General features: G+C 39.1%; 2 protein-coding genes across 3 annotated transcripts; one reads left to right on the plus strand and one right to left on the minus strand.

Annotated features, from left to right (window-relative positions):
* Positions 1-1,607: 1,607 nt before the first annotated feature.
* Positions 1,608-7,585, minus strand: eef1akmt2 (EEF1A lysine methyltransferase 2). The gene is made up of 6 exons (XM_040140108.1): positions 7,375-7,585; positions 6,498-6,563; positions 6,169-6,283; positions 5,598-5,705; positions 2,851-3,067; positions 1,608-2,077 (listed from the first exon to the last, which is right to left on the minus strand). Exons 1-6 carry the CDS (start codon positions 7,479-7,481, stop codon positions 1,980-1,982), a joined length of 711 nt encoding a protein of 236 aa, XP_039996042.1. The 5' UTR covers positions 7,482-7,585; the 3' UTR covers positions 1,608-1,979.
* abraxas2 (abraxas 2, BRISC complex subunit) lies at positions 7,531-15,595 on the plus strand. Of its 2 annotated transcripts, none has more exons than XM_040140106.1 (9): positions 7,531-7,652; positions 9,055-9,145; positions 10,588-10,624; positions 11,170-11,236; positions 11,765-11,955; positions 12,481-12,603; positions 13,549-13,633; positions 13,773-13,890; positions 14,216-15,595. In XM_040140106.1, exons 1-9 carry the CDS (start codon positions 7,581-7,583, stop codon positions 14,797-14,799), a joined length of 1,368 nt encoding a protein of 455 aa, XP_039996040.1. In that variant the 5' UTR covers positions 7,531-7,580; the 3' UTR covers positions 14,800-15,595. The 2 variants fall into 2 exon arrangements, with proteins under 2 accessions (XP_039996040.1, XP_039996041.1); XM_040140107.1 differs by having other exon boundaries at positions 7,541-7,652; positions 12,484-12,603.
* The last annotated feature ends 2,527 nt before the right edge of the window (positions 15,596-18,122 follow it).

The raw sequence follows: 18,122 nt of genomic DNA on the forward strand, positions 1-18,122 counted from the left end.
ACGCATTTCTCAGACATAAAGTCAAGACATATTCGTGGTTTGAAATTAACAAGCAGGCATACTTGTAACTGCCCGCACAGTGTCAGGAGCACATTACTCAAACAGATTTTGCACATCAATATTACATCTGCATCGACATCATTACTTATCAACTTTGTAAGCTCTTCATAATTCCTTATTCATCATGTCAGAACTTCTATGAAAGTAAAGATATTTCGAAAGACTTAAATTTCTGTTATGGTGCAGGATTCACAATTAGGAATGGAACTTCATGGAAAAACTGACCCAAAACACATGACTTTAGTCAGGCAAACAGGGCTGTGGTGTAGTCGGTTTCTTAGCAACAGCACCTCTGTAAAGGGAAATGATTGGGCCACAGTTTATTCAAGAAAGTAACTTTAATACTTATTAAGATCTAATGATATAATGAAAGAAGTTCAAAGAGCTGCCCAAGGAGATGTTTTAAAGACAGTGAGAAAGTTGTCAAAGGTAAAGGGGAGAATAGTTGACTGAGTTGGAGCCAGTGGAATTTCACTTCATGGGAAAACCTCTGTGAGAGTTGTCAAAGTGGGCATAATGTGCACATCCAGGCAGGATATCCAGAGCCTTGTAAAATTCCAGGCAGTAATTCTTGTAAAGCTTGCTTATGTTTACTCAACAGCATGCCTCAACATCGATAGCTCCCATTGGACCACTGGCACAGCTTGCAATTAGGATCCAGACTTTGGCAGTTATTAATGATGCCATTGAGAAAGGAAATGGCAGACAAGCTCCTCTGCTCACAGATGCCATGGCCTCTTGTTTACTCATTATGTCAGAAGTTCTTAATCATGGTCCTTGGGACCCTAAGCTCTGCTGGTTTCCACTTTAACCAATTAGGTAGGGGGTATTATTCACAACATGAAAGATTGATGCAAGTAACTACCTGGTAAGACAGAACAGTGGTTGTCAAACCTGTGGATCAGGGAAACCCCTACAGGATCCTTGCAAAGTCATTTTGAGGGTTATGAGATGAATTATGACATAGAGTAACATGTTCAGTACAAATAATCACGTAGATGTTTTTCTTTTCTTAGCTACACTGCTTTTGGCCCCTAGCTCTTTGATAATTAATCAAATCGAACAAACAAAGCCAGAATCATTGTCTGGCTGACTTATTACCACAAATACCATCAGGAAAGCAATGTACCAGTCAAATAAGTGCCAGCGGGTACACAAGGGTTAAGAGTTCACATATGAAAGGCTCTTAATGCCACAAGACATGGGAACCTACATTACATCAAAGGCCAGAGAGAACTCTTGTTAATCAGAGCTAAAAGGTTTCATGTGAAAGCATTTACTACTATCTAAAATCAAATTGTAGGTCATCTCAGTATCAGCTGTTTGTGTTATTCATCTTTTTAAACTAGTTTACATCATGCATTTTTAATCCCCTTTAATGTGAGATTAATAATCCTCAGAAACAGATTATGCCTTTGTTTTGTAATCCATAGAGAACACACGGGGTTAAAAGGGTATTCCTGTGCATGCACTGTTTTGAAAGCAAAGGTTGTTTGATAGAAAATTACTCCAGTACAACTTCTGGAATACAACATGACACTGCTCAGTGCATTCCAACACGCCGCAACATTTTTAATTTATATAAACAAAACTGATATTGAATGAAACAATTAACCTTGTTAATTGTCTGCATAAATGTGTTACAAACATTACAGATGTTAGCGCTGTGGATCTGTGAAAATGCAAATATGATGGAACAAAAACAAAAAACACATTTTTTTTTTATCTCAAATGAACTGTCCCATTCAATTGCACTGTGTGTCTGCTTCACTACACAAAGTTTAAATCCTACATAATCAGATCTTGTATAAATATGTCTTAATATACACAGATAGTATGATTTCCTGTGATAAACAGAAAAAAAAAACTACAAAATTGATGGGACATAAAAAGACAAATATCCTCCGGGAGCATTTGAATCAGTGTACTCGTTTGAAGATGAGTGCTGTCACACTGTTGCCTGTCTTGCCTCCAAATTGGAAACTGGGTGTAGGCAACTCCTGTACAAATTCAAATCCTGTGAGGCAACACAGAGAAAAGAAGTGCAGGTTAAGACATGTGCATTTTGCAAACCACAGGAACATCAACACACAGATCACTGCAATCTTTTCTGGCGGACGACGGCTACAGCGCATTAAGGAGAAGAACTGTGAGCGGAGAACTATCCATCCACTGTCTGAGTTGCTTCCTGGGACCTAGTCAAGACAGGCTCTCAGTGTGACAGATGAGATCTCCCGGCCCTTTGGCCCCCTGCAGGCTCTCCAGAGTGACTACACTGAGACAAGTGACAACTAATGGAAGCTTGCCGAAATCCTGACTTTACAAAGCTGTTTCCTGGAGCTTAACAGCCTGCCAGGTTACCTTCCGCTGTTGTGGAACTGTGTCTGTGTTTTGACTGAGTGAATGAGTTCTTCACTGACCAGAGAAACACAACTATAAATCGCAATTTTTTCCAGTGTTTTAACCTATTTATAAAATTGCGAACATGGGTTTCACAGAATTAACAAAAATGTTATATATTTAGCTTATGTTTAGGACCAAAGCAGAATCAAATCTGCTGAAGAAATTGATGACTTGACATGATCTTAATTTACATTCTTAAATGTCTTATTAGAATGATCACTCAATAATGTAGAACAAAGTGCTCTGGTGTTATTTAGGACAGTTGGGAGAACAGCACACTTTGACAAGCAACCTTTAAGCAGTTCTCTCCAAAAGCAATATTCAACAGAAATGAATAAAAAACAAATTATCAGACCTACAATGCTTAAGTTCAGAGTTTCTGTTCACCTTCTCTGAATCTGTCTAGCAGCTGCTCTTTTGTCCAGTTGCAGGAAGTGACAGCAAAGAATCCTCTGTCCTGAAGAGCATCTTTTAAAGCTTGGACATAGAGTTTTTTGCCCTCCTCGGTGTTGTGTGGGTTTAGACTTATCGCATCAAATGTTCCTTTGTCGATGCAGACATCAAAGTCCTTTAGCTCTCCTCGACAGTTTAAGAAATCCATTTCCTAAAATAAAGGAAAAATTTGTCTTTATTAGCATTGCAGCAAATATAAAATATGCCACCTAATGTTTAGTCAGACTCTTTAGCTGTGGGGTAAACTATATAATTATAATTACCTGCAGAAGAAATTGTTCATCGTCACCCAAAATGAAATGTGTTATACCTCACTGGTTCACTTTAAAACTAAATTCCAGCTGCTGACATAACAGCAGTTAATTTTGAGAAGGTTACTGACCTACCACACAACTAGTGAAAGGAGCCCGTTATCTGGACAGAGGGCAGAACACCAGATCTCTGGGGTGACCTCAAGAGCCACATACTCACAAACCATGGGTCACAAGATTTATGAGATTGAGATTTATGAGGGAGGATCAACAGTGATTCACTGAAGACAGAAATGTCCATATATTGTTGCAACTGACCTTAGTTCAATTTGAGTGTGAGCCTAAAAAGCGGAAAAACTGGGAAGATGTTTGAGGAATGTATGAAGGGGAAGTGTCAAAGCGGTAGTAGGCAGTGACTAATTGAAATGGAGATGGGGGGTTTGGCATAGATTTGAGACTAAGGATGACCTTTGAGGTACAGCCTGATGAGGAAGAAGGGCTGGGCGATGTAGACCAAAAATCACAGCTCGGTATTTTTAGGCTGAATAGTGATGCACGATACATATCTCAGTATTTTCTACAAGGTGGGCTGAATGTTCAGTTGTAAGCCAAAGCCAACTGAAATATTACAAGCACTTTTATTGAAACAGACCTTCCCTGTTTGAAAATATACAACTGCAAAACATGTAAATGAAAAATTATATAAAATAAACATCCCTATATTAAATAAAAATAGGCCTAGCCAGTGTTTCCCACAGGTTGAGAATTTGCTTGTGGTGGTGGGTGGCGTGGTATGCGATCAATTTGCATGCAGAGATACATGCAGTTTAGAGGGAGAGAGTGTAACCTAGGTTATCTTGTGTAGTTACAATTTAAGTGTTTCCCACAGGTTGAGAATTTGCTCAGTGGTGGGTGGCGTGTCTTATTTGAGAAGTCTCCAGTTCCCACTCACTGCAGCGCTCGCAACTCAGACAGGTTTTTGGCCAAAAATAAGTTAGCTTGAAAAGAGTGAAACAAGACGTACTAATGTGACATTTACCTAAAACGAAGCCGAATGATTACCTGGGCGTGTCTTAATCTACCTGGGAGGGCTGCAGAAGTAGAGCCCGTGTATGGAAAACGCTGCTATCTCTAAGAAAGCTCCTTCTGTTGTTTTCAACAACGATAACAGACTGATTGGAAAATAGTCCAATTACAGTCTCAGTTCTCCTTCTGTTGTTTTGAGGAGTACTCTGAGGGCCGGGTTTGCTTTTGCAGCAGAAGGAGAGAGTCTTCGGCTCACGTCAGAAAACGGGCTACGTAAGGCAACATCGAAGTATATCGATATAAACGATATTGTCTCAGCCTATATGTCGTTTGAAAATATATCGATATACCACCCAGCTCTAAGAGGAAATTTTTTCTCTTTTGTTTTTTTTTTTTTTTTGTTCTAAATCATCTGGCTACATATGCACACAAACACGAGTTTGTGTACTGGGAAGAGAGAGAAAAAAAAAAAACAACACGATGCCAAAATACCATTTCTCTCACCCTCACACTCACACACACATAACCACTGTGCTCCCCCTGTCCATCCAAGGTCAATATTGACTTCAAAGGTAAACTTTCTGCCCAAGCTTAACACAGACCGTCGTAGGTGTGTTATGCATACAACACGCTGTATATACAACTGTATTATAACCACAGTAGAGGAAAACTCACTCATCACATCCATTATAGACCAGCCATCATTTATAAGATGTTTTCCTTGCATTTACATGTTAGTAGAGGTGTTAAATCTTGCCAATTCATTTGGGTTATGAGGTGGGTTAATCTGAATGGTGGGCAGACTTCCATCACTTTCAGGGCCTTCTCACTATCCAACTCTCCCTCATGGTAAACACAGGAGTTTCCTCTAACCTTCCGAGGCCCGGGGAGGCTCACAGTACGCTGAAAGCTATATTGTATCATTGGCTTTTAGGAATGAATGGGATTCATTTGGTATCAATGGGGGATTTGTCCGTTGCATTAAATTCACCAGATACACTAAATTATTATGTTGCAGCATTTAAGTGACGTGAATTTATTTTTGCAGAAAATGTTGATTTACACTGTTCACCTAGCCCCACGAATACTCATATAGCATACCACTGATCAATTAAAAAGTGTTAATGCCATCATCATCCGCGTACTGGTGGGCACTTTAACATAAAAACACACATTTCAGTGGCATCATGACAGCCTTATAGTATTTGCTACAAAACCCACAAATCTTCCAATTCCAGTTTCCACGTATATTTGGTACATTTACATTTCCAACTCTCAGTCACTTCTTAAGATGATAAACATGTGAAATTGTAGTCCCTATGGCTGCTAAATGTATTAAGACACTACTGTAACTTAAATGTACAGTAACACCATAGCTTTAATGACAAACATGACTGAACCCACCTTTACGGTGACGTCTGTCAAGTCCTCCGCCCGCAGAACATTTCTGGCCAATTCTACAGACGCTGGGGAATAATCGATACCCATCAGATTCCTGTATCCGTGTTTAGCCTTGACACAAAAAACAAAGCAAATGAAGAACTAAGTTTATCAACTGCCATAGAAATGTCTGAAAAAAGTTAAAGTAGTTTATGAACAAGGTCATCACAGTAGCTGTCTTTTGCAAACTGTCTATTAAAGGCTCAGCTCACCTAAATCAAAAACGTATTTTCCAATTAACCCGTAGTGGTATTTAGTCATGCCGATTGTATTTGGCAATGTTTTTAGACTGCTAAAACTTCTGCCGTCATCCCAATCCTGTAGAGGTGGAAGGCATTCAGATTGTACCTTTCTGAACTTTGAAAAATACGAGTATTTCCATTAACAATTTCCCTGTTACCTTTGATAATCCACAGATGTCCCTACATTTTTGTGATTTGCTGTGATTGTGGTGAACTGACCCTTTACGATCATTCAAACAAAGTATCTGTTAAAATCATAATGGAGTCAAAAAGTATTTTCACTCTGTTCACACCAGTTCAACTAAAAAGGCTCCATTTCCAGTGCCAATGTCCAGAATGGCAGCATTTTCTGGGATCTTAGCCTTGTCCATCCATCGCAGTACACGGCTCATGCTTTCCTCACCAAACCTTATAACAAGACGGAACAAGAAGACGGAAACACGCAAACTTTAGTAACAAGACAGGATATTGTTAGAAACTAAAAATACTGCAATAAACACATCCCCTTTCAGGAATCATCACATTTTGGCTTGACATATAATCACGCCTGTAATAACCAGTGGAAATGTTGGGTTAATTCTGGCAGTGAGCATGTCAGTGTGTCAGTACTCTGTATGATTACCATATCTCACCAGCATCCCCAATGTCTTTGAATGTCTCAAGTTCTTTTTGGTATGCATCTTCCCAGCTGCAGAGAGGGACAGTCACTGACAGTTAGTTAGGTATATAAATACTTTGGACATAGATGACACATTGCTTTATTAGAAATATTACACAGTGCAGTGCAAAAAACGAACAAACAAACAAGCAAACAAACAAAAAAACACATACATGAATGAGTAGCTTGACATGAAATTTATATAAACTGCTAATGTCTTATAAAATCCGTGTTTTTACTGCAAGCTCCTATGAAGCCTGCTCTCTTGTTCGGGAAGACAGCAAACATCACCCCAACATCCATTTAAAAGTCGTTGACTTTAATAGATGCGTCTTGTTTTGTCTGAACAAGAGACCAATACCCAAAAGATATTCAGTTTACTCTGATGTATGACCAAGGCAAGCATCAGATCCTCACATTTGAAAAGCAGGAACCAGCAAATCTTTGATACTTATGGTTATAAAAAAAATTAACAAACGTTTATTCAATCATCAAAAATATTTGCCGATTAATTTGCTGTCAATTGACTAAACGATTAATTGACCAATCTTTGCAGCTCTACTCCATTTATTTATCTAACAGCACGTATTTTCTAGCTCCCAATTCAACTTCTTGCTCACATGCTGGACGGGTAAGGTTTGCCAACATTGTGCATTTATTGCGGCACTGCAAGTTGGATAAAATGCTTAAATAATTGCTAGCTTAGAAAAAGCCCGACAACATGTTTTGAAAGGGTTGAAGTTATATCCCTTAGCTTTGTTGATGTCTCTCGCAGATATGGACCCTGACGAGAACGACTGAACATCATAAATTAACCTTAGCAGTCGATCACAACACTCACTATTCTTTGGTTCCGAGTCTTGAAGGTCCAAAATCGTTATCTGATAATCTGTCTTCGGGTTCTGAGGTATTTCCACAGCCATGTGTGCCCTGTGTGGCTTCCTCCATGCTGGTCAAATCTTCGCCTACACTTCCCAAAAGACCTTGCGTTTGAGGAGTGTGCTTCCAACCGCGGGGGGCATCGGGATTGATAGGGATGTTTCCATCATGGCGGCATCCATTTCAGGTTATACTTTTACTTCTGTGTGTTATCACAGCGCCAACAGCAATTCAGATCATGTAAGTATTTAAAATTGTGTTGACAAACTATTATGCAGTGGTTGCTAACGTGCGGGTAGCTCGGCGATGTGTCCGATCGTTCACCATCGTCACTAGTTAGTGTTGTTTTCCAGTGTCATCATCCTGTTGCTGGCTAGCTAGCATCGGTCCCGTCTATTTACCGGTGGGTAGGGTTTAATCAGCTAGTAGCTACATCAACATGAAGAGAAGACAAGTCATTTTAAGATGAACTCATCTGTTACAGCCGTACAGGCGTTTAAATATCAAGTTATAAAATTAGCCACAAAGAGCCATGTAAATGAATACCTGCTATATCAATATGGGAATGCTGCGGGGAAAGTTTGAGCTCCAGGAAATACTAAGAAGTAGGCTACTTATCATGTTAGCTAAGCTACCAAGTCAAGGGACTTCGTGTGTCGGTGCTGCAAGTATCTACAGTCACCTCGACTTGATAACTGATAGCCCTCAAGTGTCACATCAAAAATAAGACGCTAACGCAGTAAAATTCCAAACCAGGTATCATTACCAGTTTGTTCTTCTCATTTCCGCATTGCTAAAGTAGCTTCTTAGCCACCTAGCTAATGTGATTGCAATAAAGTCCATACAGTCCAACAGAGTGACTGACGTGTGTAAAAATACTTTTCTTTGGTCTTGGCTCTGGCTTGCTCGTTGTAGAAGCACAATGGAAGAGAGATGTTATGTGATAAGGGAAAGGAAATCTTTCACGCAAGCGTTAGAGCTAACCAAGCTAACGTCAGCGCTGTTTACATCTGTTTTCCTCCTGACAAGTCTGTAGTCAATCTGAGCAGGTGGATAGTGGCTACTTACAAGTTTGCCTTCATTCCTGACATAAACCCAAGGAGCAAGGCGGCGCTGTGTTTACCAGCTGCTGTCACTTGTCACTGAAGCAAACGACTTAGTTTACGCCCAGAACCAAAAGCTGATTTGTCATCTTGTGTTAAATAAAGGGATGTCGTGATTGTAATTCAGAGATTCTGTTATGTATATTGTTGCTCTGTATGAAGTGAATCATATCCAAAACATTATTATCCATCCGAATGGCCTTTATTATGTAACGTATCCCGTATTACATTACTGTAGGGGTATGTCACAATTTCCCGGAGCCCAAGGTGACGTCTTCAAAGTGCATGTTTTGTTTGACCAACAGTCCAAAAGCCAAAGATATTCAGTTTATTTCAACATAAAACAGAGAACAGTGGGCATTCACATCTTAGAAGTTGTAACCGGAATATGTTTGGCATTTTTGCTTTAAACAAGTAACTGATTAGAAAAATTCGGGTTGATTGATTTTCTGTTGATTCATTAATTGTGAAATGAACTAATTGTTTCAGGTCTACATCAGCGTCCTAACCAGAGTTCTTTTAAAAATCTATTTCCACAGGAGGGCTTTCTATTAGGAGAAGTAAGGCAAGAAGAGACTGTCAGCATCAGTGACACACAGATCAGCAGTGCAGAATTGCTCCAGGTAGTAGGTAAGCCCTGAAACGAGAAAAAAAAACAACCCAAAAAACACTTTGTGGCATCTCAGGCAAGATGTAGCAACTGATTAATGTCAGTCTGTGACAGCAGCCTTAAGAGGCAGTTAAGAAATTCACAGGATGATAATTTCATAGGCCCTTTTCACTGAAGATATTTTGGCATGTCAATGCAAGAAAAGCACAGGTGTAAATAAAAATTAATTAATGATAAATGATGATTAGTGATAGTTGAATTCCATTAAGATGACTTGAATACAGAAGAGCCTTTGTTAATGTTATTAGTAACATTTGTTTTTCTACTATGTACAAATTTGTGTTGTGAAAAAAAAGCCCATTACCATTTAGCCCTTTTAGACCATTTTCAAAAAGCCATGGCTTAATGGAACAATATGTAATACAAGTTATTCTAAAGCTGTTGATGGTACACTCATGTTCCCCCCACACAGATGTTTTCACTTATTTTGCTTGTTAAGAGCTCTTCCCAAGACTGTGTAGGCGTATACAGTCTGACATCTCCTCTGTTAATTCAGTAGTATCTATCAGAGACAGCTTTTATCATTCTTATAAGTGCATACCGTCTGATTACGTCAGGCAATTCCCCACATGGCACTGACCAACCGTAACCTAAGAAGAGGTTTAACATTAACATTTCTTGTTGAAGCTTGCCTTTGAGGATCAGTCCAGCAGACTGTTGGCAAAAGGGGAAATTTAAAGAGGGGGAAAAACAAAGCACAAATATTCAGATTTACTCACACTGAAATTTCAATTTAAAATCGGTGAATGGTCAGTATAACTAAAAGAGAGCCACAGGAATCCGCACTAGATTGTAATCTGCCAAAATATATGCAATAAATTAAAAATATTAACAATGGATTACAAGTTTTTTCAGCTGTGTAGGTTGCTTGGTTTTACTGCTTCCTAAATTTCTCCTCAGCCCATTCAGTCCTATTAGGAGAAGCATACTTTGATGTATCTGAATGTGAAATGTAACTGGGAAAGAAATTATGCCAGTAAGCAGCTTTTTGCTGAGCACTTATCCCTCAACTTCAGTTTACTGTGCCAAAGAAGTTTGCAGAATTATGTTAAACCTATTCCAACCATTTGAGTCTGCTTGGTGTGTGGTTTTGTCTTATAAATTAAGTCGACTAAAACTAAAAGCAAGTGTAACATAATCAGTAACAGAAGTAGTTCTGCCTTGTGACTTTACTGCTTGTGTGGTCTTAAGGGCCAAAACAGTCATTTTTTTGGCCATATAAATTACAGGTGTCTTCATGAATATAATACCGATACTTATGTAAATGGCAGCAAGTTGCAGTACTCTGTTCTGAATTTTGGCCGTTGGGCCACACTTTGACTTATATTTGGAGGATTCCTATAAATATTTACTTTTATCATGCTATATAACTGAAACATCTGTCTCTGTTTGTTCCCAACAGAAATCCATAACCATGATCCTTGTGCACAGTTGTTTAGGTAAGATATGAGCTTTATATTTTCAAACAGCTTCCATTATCGTCAGTAAGCATCAATGCACATGCTATAAGATGCCAAAATTTCAACATGTGTACTACAGTAGAACAGACACTGCTTTAGGGAGACAAAAATGGTCAGCCTACGAAATTTGCCATGATTGAATAATTTAGAGAATCCTGAAATAAAAGAAATGTTGTAACACATTCGTAACAAGGTAAAATAGGTTAAAGTGGCACTTTATAAGAGTCATTGAGATTTCGGAGCATTTATTTATTATACAGTAAAAAGTGCCTGTGCACAGAGTAGCTTGTGGTATCTTCGTTTTAGGTCACCCTAATATACTGACAGTTTAAATGGATACCTCAATTAACTTCCATCCATTTTAGCACAGGCTGAATTAATTTGACATTGGACAGTAGATGGCCCCATCTGACAATTCTAGGTAACAGCAGTAGGCTAAGGCACAGGAAGATTAGGAACATGATAAATCAGTTTGAACTGACTTGTTTTTTTGTTTGTTTGTTTGTTTTCTCTCCTCTCATCAGCTTTTATGACTACGCAGGCAAAGTCAGTGAAGAAAATCTCAACAGCATTCTTAAAGATAGGCGGAAAGTGAGTGAAATTTTTTTTTTTTTTTTTTTTTTTTTTAAATCGTCATTTCAACATACATTGTGATTGATGTCCTGTAAAATGTTAGTGATGCCCCCTTGTTACCTTTAAACCAAGGCTGCACTGAAATTAATCCTAAGAAATGAGACATTAATTTTATTTTTTCTGTTTTAATTTAAAGTTTATTCTAAACTAATGAGTGATTGCAAAGTAAAAGTGTGATTCAGTGGTCCATTTCAACATATAAATTCAGTTTAGCCTTGTGGAAATTACCTTAAAAGTCCTGATTTCAACGGTCAACACTTCAAATATAACATTGTTAAACAAAACGTGCAATTGTATGGAAATTAATATGTTGCCTTTACTTGTTGAAGCATTTCAATAAGTGGCTATACAGTGTTCATAATGATGTGGACAGTTCTTTTCCCAGATATTGTATATTGTGTTTCGGTGGCCATTGTTCTTGTTGTTAGTTCTTCCTACATGGGGTTGGATTAGTGATACTTTGTTTTTGTTTCTTTGGTCATGTAGAACGTCATTGGTTGGTACCGGTTCCGGAGGAACACGCAGCAGCAGATGTCGTTCAGGGAACAGATCATCCACAAACAGCTGACTCAGCTGCTTGGTGTGCCCGACCTCGTCTTCCTTCTTTTCAGCTTCATCTCCACTGCCAACAGCTCCACGCACGCACTGGAGTATGTGCTTTTCAGACCCAACCGCAGGTATTAACAGTCAAACACACACACACACACACGCGCGCACAGTCATGGTAACAGTTTCTTTGTCAATGTCATTAACAAATTCAGTGTTTCTGTCGTCACTTACATTAATTCAGTCCCTGGCTTCATGTTAAAATTTGGGGAGAAAGAAAGCACTGGTACCCAATCAGGATTTGGTATTGGAAGATAACCTGAGTTTTGGTATTGGGAGGGAAAAAGTCAGATTGGTGCATCCCTATTTTTGCATACATGTATGAAATTATGTTTCGAAGGTTAGGGTTATTTGTTACTGGATTTAATAAATATGTAAATGACACGTTACCAATGCTTCACAAACTCACAAAATGTTGAAATGGGAAGAGATCTATCTTTCCTGTCATTTCAGCCTCATAAGTCACCAAAATCTGTCTCACTAAATAAAGAAATTCTTAATAAGAGGGATCTGTGAAAGCAAAAAGTTCATATTTGTGTTGAAAATAGTTGTATGTAGTATTATAGTAATAGTGCTAACTGGTCATATCCATTCAGTAGGTACAACCAGAGGATCACCCTCACAATCCCAAACCTTGGCAACACAAGCCAGCAGGAATACAAAGTCTCCTCAGTGCCCAACACCTCACTCAACTACGCCAAGGTCATCAAAGAGCATGGGTAAGGTGCATGGGTTTTTTTTTTCTCCTCTTTTCTTTTCTTTTCTTTTTTTTTTTTTGCACTGTACCCATGTCACTGCACTGCTCCCATTTTTAGCTTATGGAGGGTTTAGTCAGCCACGTGTCTCTTCTGATATGTGTGGAGTTGCAGCAGCCACCCGTTTTCATCTGACAGCGTACTAAAGCTTCAGCTTGAGGGCATAACACATGCGACTCCTTCCCGCAACACATGCTGGTGCCTCAACTAATCAGTGGGTTGATTCCCTGCCACAAACACTTTTCTGTGTGATGGGGTGAACTGCTAGCAAGGATTTAAACTGGGTCTCTTGTGGTGGTGTGCAACCCCAGCACCCTGTGTGTGTGTGTGTGTGTGTGTGTGTGTGTGTGTGTGTGTGTGTGTGTGTGTGTGTGTGTGTGTGTGTGTGTGTGTGTGTGTGTGTGTGTGTGTGTGTGTGTGTGTGTGTGTGTGTGTGTGTGTGTGTGTGTGTGTGTCCTAGTTTACACTTGTCACCGTGTGCTAGTAGTATCAGCACAGGTGACTGAATGCACTGGAAAGCTGGTATGTGACAGGCTGCACATGCTTCTGCTTGTATTTCTGTGTCTTTGTGTCGAAACTTAGACTCAGTGTTTCTGTCATAGATGGGTTGAATACTGTGCATCGGTATCATCTAGACTGCAGGGGTTATAGTCAGGCATTTCTATCCAGCCTCTGATAAGATCACTCTATTTTCACCTTAGCTCATTCAGCTGATATTTATGTGTGACAGCCAGTTTTGATTTAGCTTTGATATATAAGATGTCCACAATTTAACCACTAAACCTTTACCGTCTAGTTCCTCGTTATGTATTATCTTTATGAAAAAATTGGGTGAGGTTGTACTGTGTGATATTATTTATTATGTATTAATGATGTAATGGATATGCCTATTGATAAATATGTCTCCAGGGCTGAATTCTTTGACAAAGATGGTGTGATGAAGGATATCCGAACAATATTCCAAGTCTACAGTGCACTACAAGATAAAGTGCAGGTGAGCCAGATGACAGATAGCCGGTGGACTTTGCCTAAGACATGGAGTGAAATTGTTTGTTCATCAGATTACTCAGGAAGTTTTTTTTTTTTGTTTTCCCCTTTTGTGTGAGATTTTCACCTGTTTGTCTTGTTTTTAGGCTGTGTGTGGGGAGGTAGAACAAAGTGAACGTGTGAAGGAGAAAATTCAAGGGGATGTAAACAAACTCAAACAACAAATTGCTCTCAGGAAACGTAAGATGGCAGAAGAGGAGAGAAGTACGTACCTGTTTCGGATTCTATAAACTGGAATAATGTCATTAAATTTTAAATGTGTGTTGATTAAATATTGTGAAACATAAATTGGCTTAAGACTCAAAGCAAACAGCAAAAACAACAAATATTAAGGTAAGCATGCATAGCATTTCAGTTCCTCTGAGTTGCTCCCTCTCCCTTAGGCTTTTTTTAAACATTTGATCAGTCAACCAGTCAAACTAGATTTCCTCTCCTTTTGTTTGCCAACTCTTTGCAATAACCTTCACTTGCTTTACACTACAACAGTGACTTTACCAGTTACATCTTTTTGTCTCTGTTTCTTTCAAAGGACTCCGTGAGGCACAAAATGCAGATTCCCATTCCACTCCAGAGGAGAACAAAGAACCTTCTGAGACCTCCTTTCTGTCTAGGACAACCTTCCACACACCCTCTGCCCCGGAGCGGCCCAGTACATCACCTAACCCGCCATCTTATGCTGACCTCTCAACCCAGGATGACTCTCTGCCCTCCTCTTCTTCCCCACCTACCAGTGCTGCTCTACTGCCCCGGCCCCAAGCTGTGGGCTCTCCAGGACACCCTACCCCCGGCCCACTGGGGATAGGCCTAGGCCTTGGTCTCGGGCTGGGCCTAGGCCTCGGCACCAGCTCCAATCCTGTTACCACTCCCAGCACCCCATACCTTGGCAATGGTGACGGCTCGAGCTCTGACTCGTTAGATAGACAAGCTGCAGGGCAGGAAGATGATGAAGATGATGAGGATGACGACGATGATGAAGATGAAGACAGTAGTGAATATGAGAACTTAGTGAGTGAAGCTGCTCATCTGCCAATGGTCACTTCTAGCGTTTTAGCTCAAGGCCGACCAGCTGCCCTCAGTCCCGATGGGGATGCCCGTGGCTCACAGACCACATAGAAACATGCCACAGGGTGTGTAAGGGACACACATAAGTGACACACCTTTAAAGGTGGGCATCTCAAGCAATCAAAGAGACAAATATAGACAAATGAAGTGCCAGTCCTGAAAGTGAAAGGCATGCGCAGGTGGTGTCCCGCTGTGTGTATTTCTTCTTGTCTTAGTCTGATCTCCATTTAATGGGGAAACCTTGCTAGGCTTTGCAGGCTTAACAGGTGTGTTTCACTAGGTTAAAAAGTCGTCTGTTTTCATTTTTCCTTTCGGAATGGCGTTGGTCCGGGTCCTTCAGTGTGGATGTGTCTGGTTTCAGGGTCAGAAGTTGATATTACAACGTAATGTATGTCAACTGGTTGGCAAGCTGGCTCCTTAAAACACAGGCCCTGCTCCATGCTTTCTGTAACTTTTTGTTTCACATTTGCAACACCAACTCTGAGCACCCACTCTTGCATATACCTCTTGCACTATTTTTAATTTTTTTAATTTTTTTTTGCCATCTTTTTTTTTTTTTGCCATCTTTTAAACAATCCATTTAAGAAAAGCAAAGGGAAAATAGTCTGCGGCCTTCAAACTGTTTTTTAAATGAAGTAGGCAAATGGTTGTTAACTTTATTTTTTAATTTGAAGAAAGAAATATATATGTAACTTCACATTCACATTCACTCATTTGATGTTGGATTTACTACATTTTATTTTTCATGTTTCACACTCTTTAATCATAAATTTGCCTATTTAAATGATGCAAAATAGATTTCAAACTAAATTTACTCTGCCACTTCTATAATGGGTGCTTTATATATACACACACACACACACACATATATATATATATATATATATATATATATTATATATATTTTATATATTTTATATATATATATATATATATATTATATATATATATATATATATATATATATATATAAATGTGCGTAAAATAAATATATATATATATATAAATATATATATATATATATATATTATATATTATATATTATATATATATATTATATATATTATATATTATATATTATATATATATATATATTATATATATATATATATAATCTTATTTGATTGACAAGAATGTCAATGTTTAGTTCCTCTTGGATAACACTGAAATTGTATGCGCTTTGCTGCACTTAACAAAATTTAAGATTTCTTTATTATTGTGCTATACCAATGCTGTCATCTTGTGCCACTTGAGTAGTCCCCTTTGACCACCCTGAGCCAAACTCAGCTCAGCTTTTGTGCGTTGTACGGGGTTCACAGGGCAAACAAAATGTACTGTAGCTTTACTAACCAGATGCTTAATGGTTTCCTTCTGCTGCTGCTGCAACACAGAGAGCTACCACTAAAAAACTGCATCTGTCTGTTCTTCTTCATATAAAAACCTGGCTGCTACTTCCACTTCACAGTGCTGGTTGTCTCTAATACTACTGATCACGATCATATAACCACTTCAAGCACACTTCTCACTGACTTGTTCTCTATTAGAGTCATAATGGAAGGCTGATAAACCCTGTAGTGTGTGTATTGTAAGCTTGGGAACAGAGAGCGTGCGATCACCTTCCTGTCTCAGCATAGTTGACAGCAGACCTCATGTATTCTGACCTGGTTGGGTCAATATTATGTGTATGGACCTGGATAATGTGATGAAAACATCATGACCTTGCTTCAGTATACAGTGCCTTCCACTCAGGGCAGTTTCTGTCTGCACACAGAACACATTTATAGATCTCTCTTGAGGGGTAAAGTTATAACAAACTGTGTTGTTTCCCATAATCAACTTCTAACTTTTTTTTTTTTTTTTTTAATTCTGCAGTTACATGCCTCCCTCCCTTTCCTTTCTATGATGTTGTGTTTTGTCTACCTGAAAAAATCTTCACTGCTTCCTAAAGCTTTTTTTTCCCCCTTTTTAATTTTACTGACGGCTTCAAATTGGACCTGCATCTCATGGTTGCAGCTGTGACTTGGCTCACTTTATTATTTGAAACTGGAATTATAACTATAAAGTTAGAGGGAATCTGTTTTGTGACCGAACACCCTGCAAGGCAAAGTTGGTATGTTGAGCGTAACTGACATGCAGATGACTTTTTTCAACATCTAGCCCATTTGAAGACAACTGAGGTTTGGATTGATTGAGTGCTGGATGTAGGACAACATCCTTGCATGAACCAGTGAGTTCTAAACACCGTTATATTCAGCATGGCCAGACGTTTGCACTGCACATGGAGGACGTCTAACATCGTGATCAGCAGGTTGCACTCAGTTTAGAAATGAAGATATTTGTGGTGGAAGAAGCTTTGCCTCGTGAACAAGCTCCGCTTTATTTACACAGCCTGTTTGTACGTCATGTTTTTTTGCCTTAGGTTGCATTTCATTTGCCCTGATGTGTAATAATGCTAATGCATCACTGATCGGGAACTGGCACTCAAAATGTTACTTAATAATCACCCAGAGTAACACAATCACACAATGTTAAAAGAAAATGACAAAATCAGTTTGTTAGGAGTATGGTTTCCTTTGAGTACTGGAATATAAGGAAATAAATAATGAATGTATAGTAGACAAGGGAGGGAGTAGCATTTAAACAGCACTTACAGTATAAATTGTCTCAGTTGAGTGTTGTTGTATAGAGCAGCAGTTCACAGTGTTGGTCCTCACCTTTAATCCTGGTCCTCAGGCCCCAGATGATTGCTTTTTAAGTCTTACTTTCTGGCATCCCTCATTCGAGAGCCAGAATGAAAACCAGCCAGGCTCTGGTGCTGAGGACCACTGGTAAAAAGTGTGAGAGGGATACCATTGTTAGGTTCCCATACCTATCAAGTTCCAATACCATACAAATATACACTCATGTACTCCTACTGTATGGGGTGGCCCTTCCCTTCCTTCCCCGTGTGGGCCATAGCAACGTCAACACCTCCCTGAAGCACAAAGTCCAGTGCACAGCTTAGATCTCCTCGGCTTTTATCTGTATTTGTGTACTTGACGAAAGTAGACAAAAGAATCGGTTGGACGAGCACATAGAAAATGGTTCTTAAACTGGGGGATAATAAATGAGACATGCATATGTGATATGATGTGCCTTTGTTTTCTTATTGTGGTAAACTCTGTACCACATTAAACATGCAAGTGATTTTTGCATGCTTTAAAATGTATATGGTTACATTCATGTTATTTTCTTTTTTTTTTTTAACAAAATGTGTTTTGCAGAATAATTACTACAATTGTGTAGCTTCTTCCCAAGACTTGTGCGAAACCGTAACTCGCATTTATTTAGCATGTTTATCAGTGAGCAAAACCTACTCGTGCCTGCTGTCCGCG

This window comes from Xiphias gladius, chromosome 11 (assembly GCF_016859285.1).
Source record: "Xiphias gladius isolate SHS-SW01 ecotype Sanya breed wild chromosome 11, ASM1685928v1, whole genome shotgun sequence".
NCBI classification, from domain to species: Eukaryota; Metazoa; Chordata; class Actinopteri; order Istiophoriformes; family Xiphiidae; genus Xiphias; species Xiphias gladius.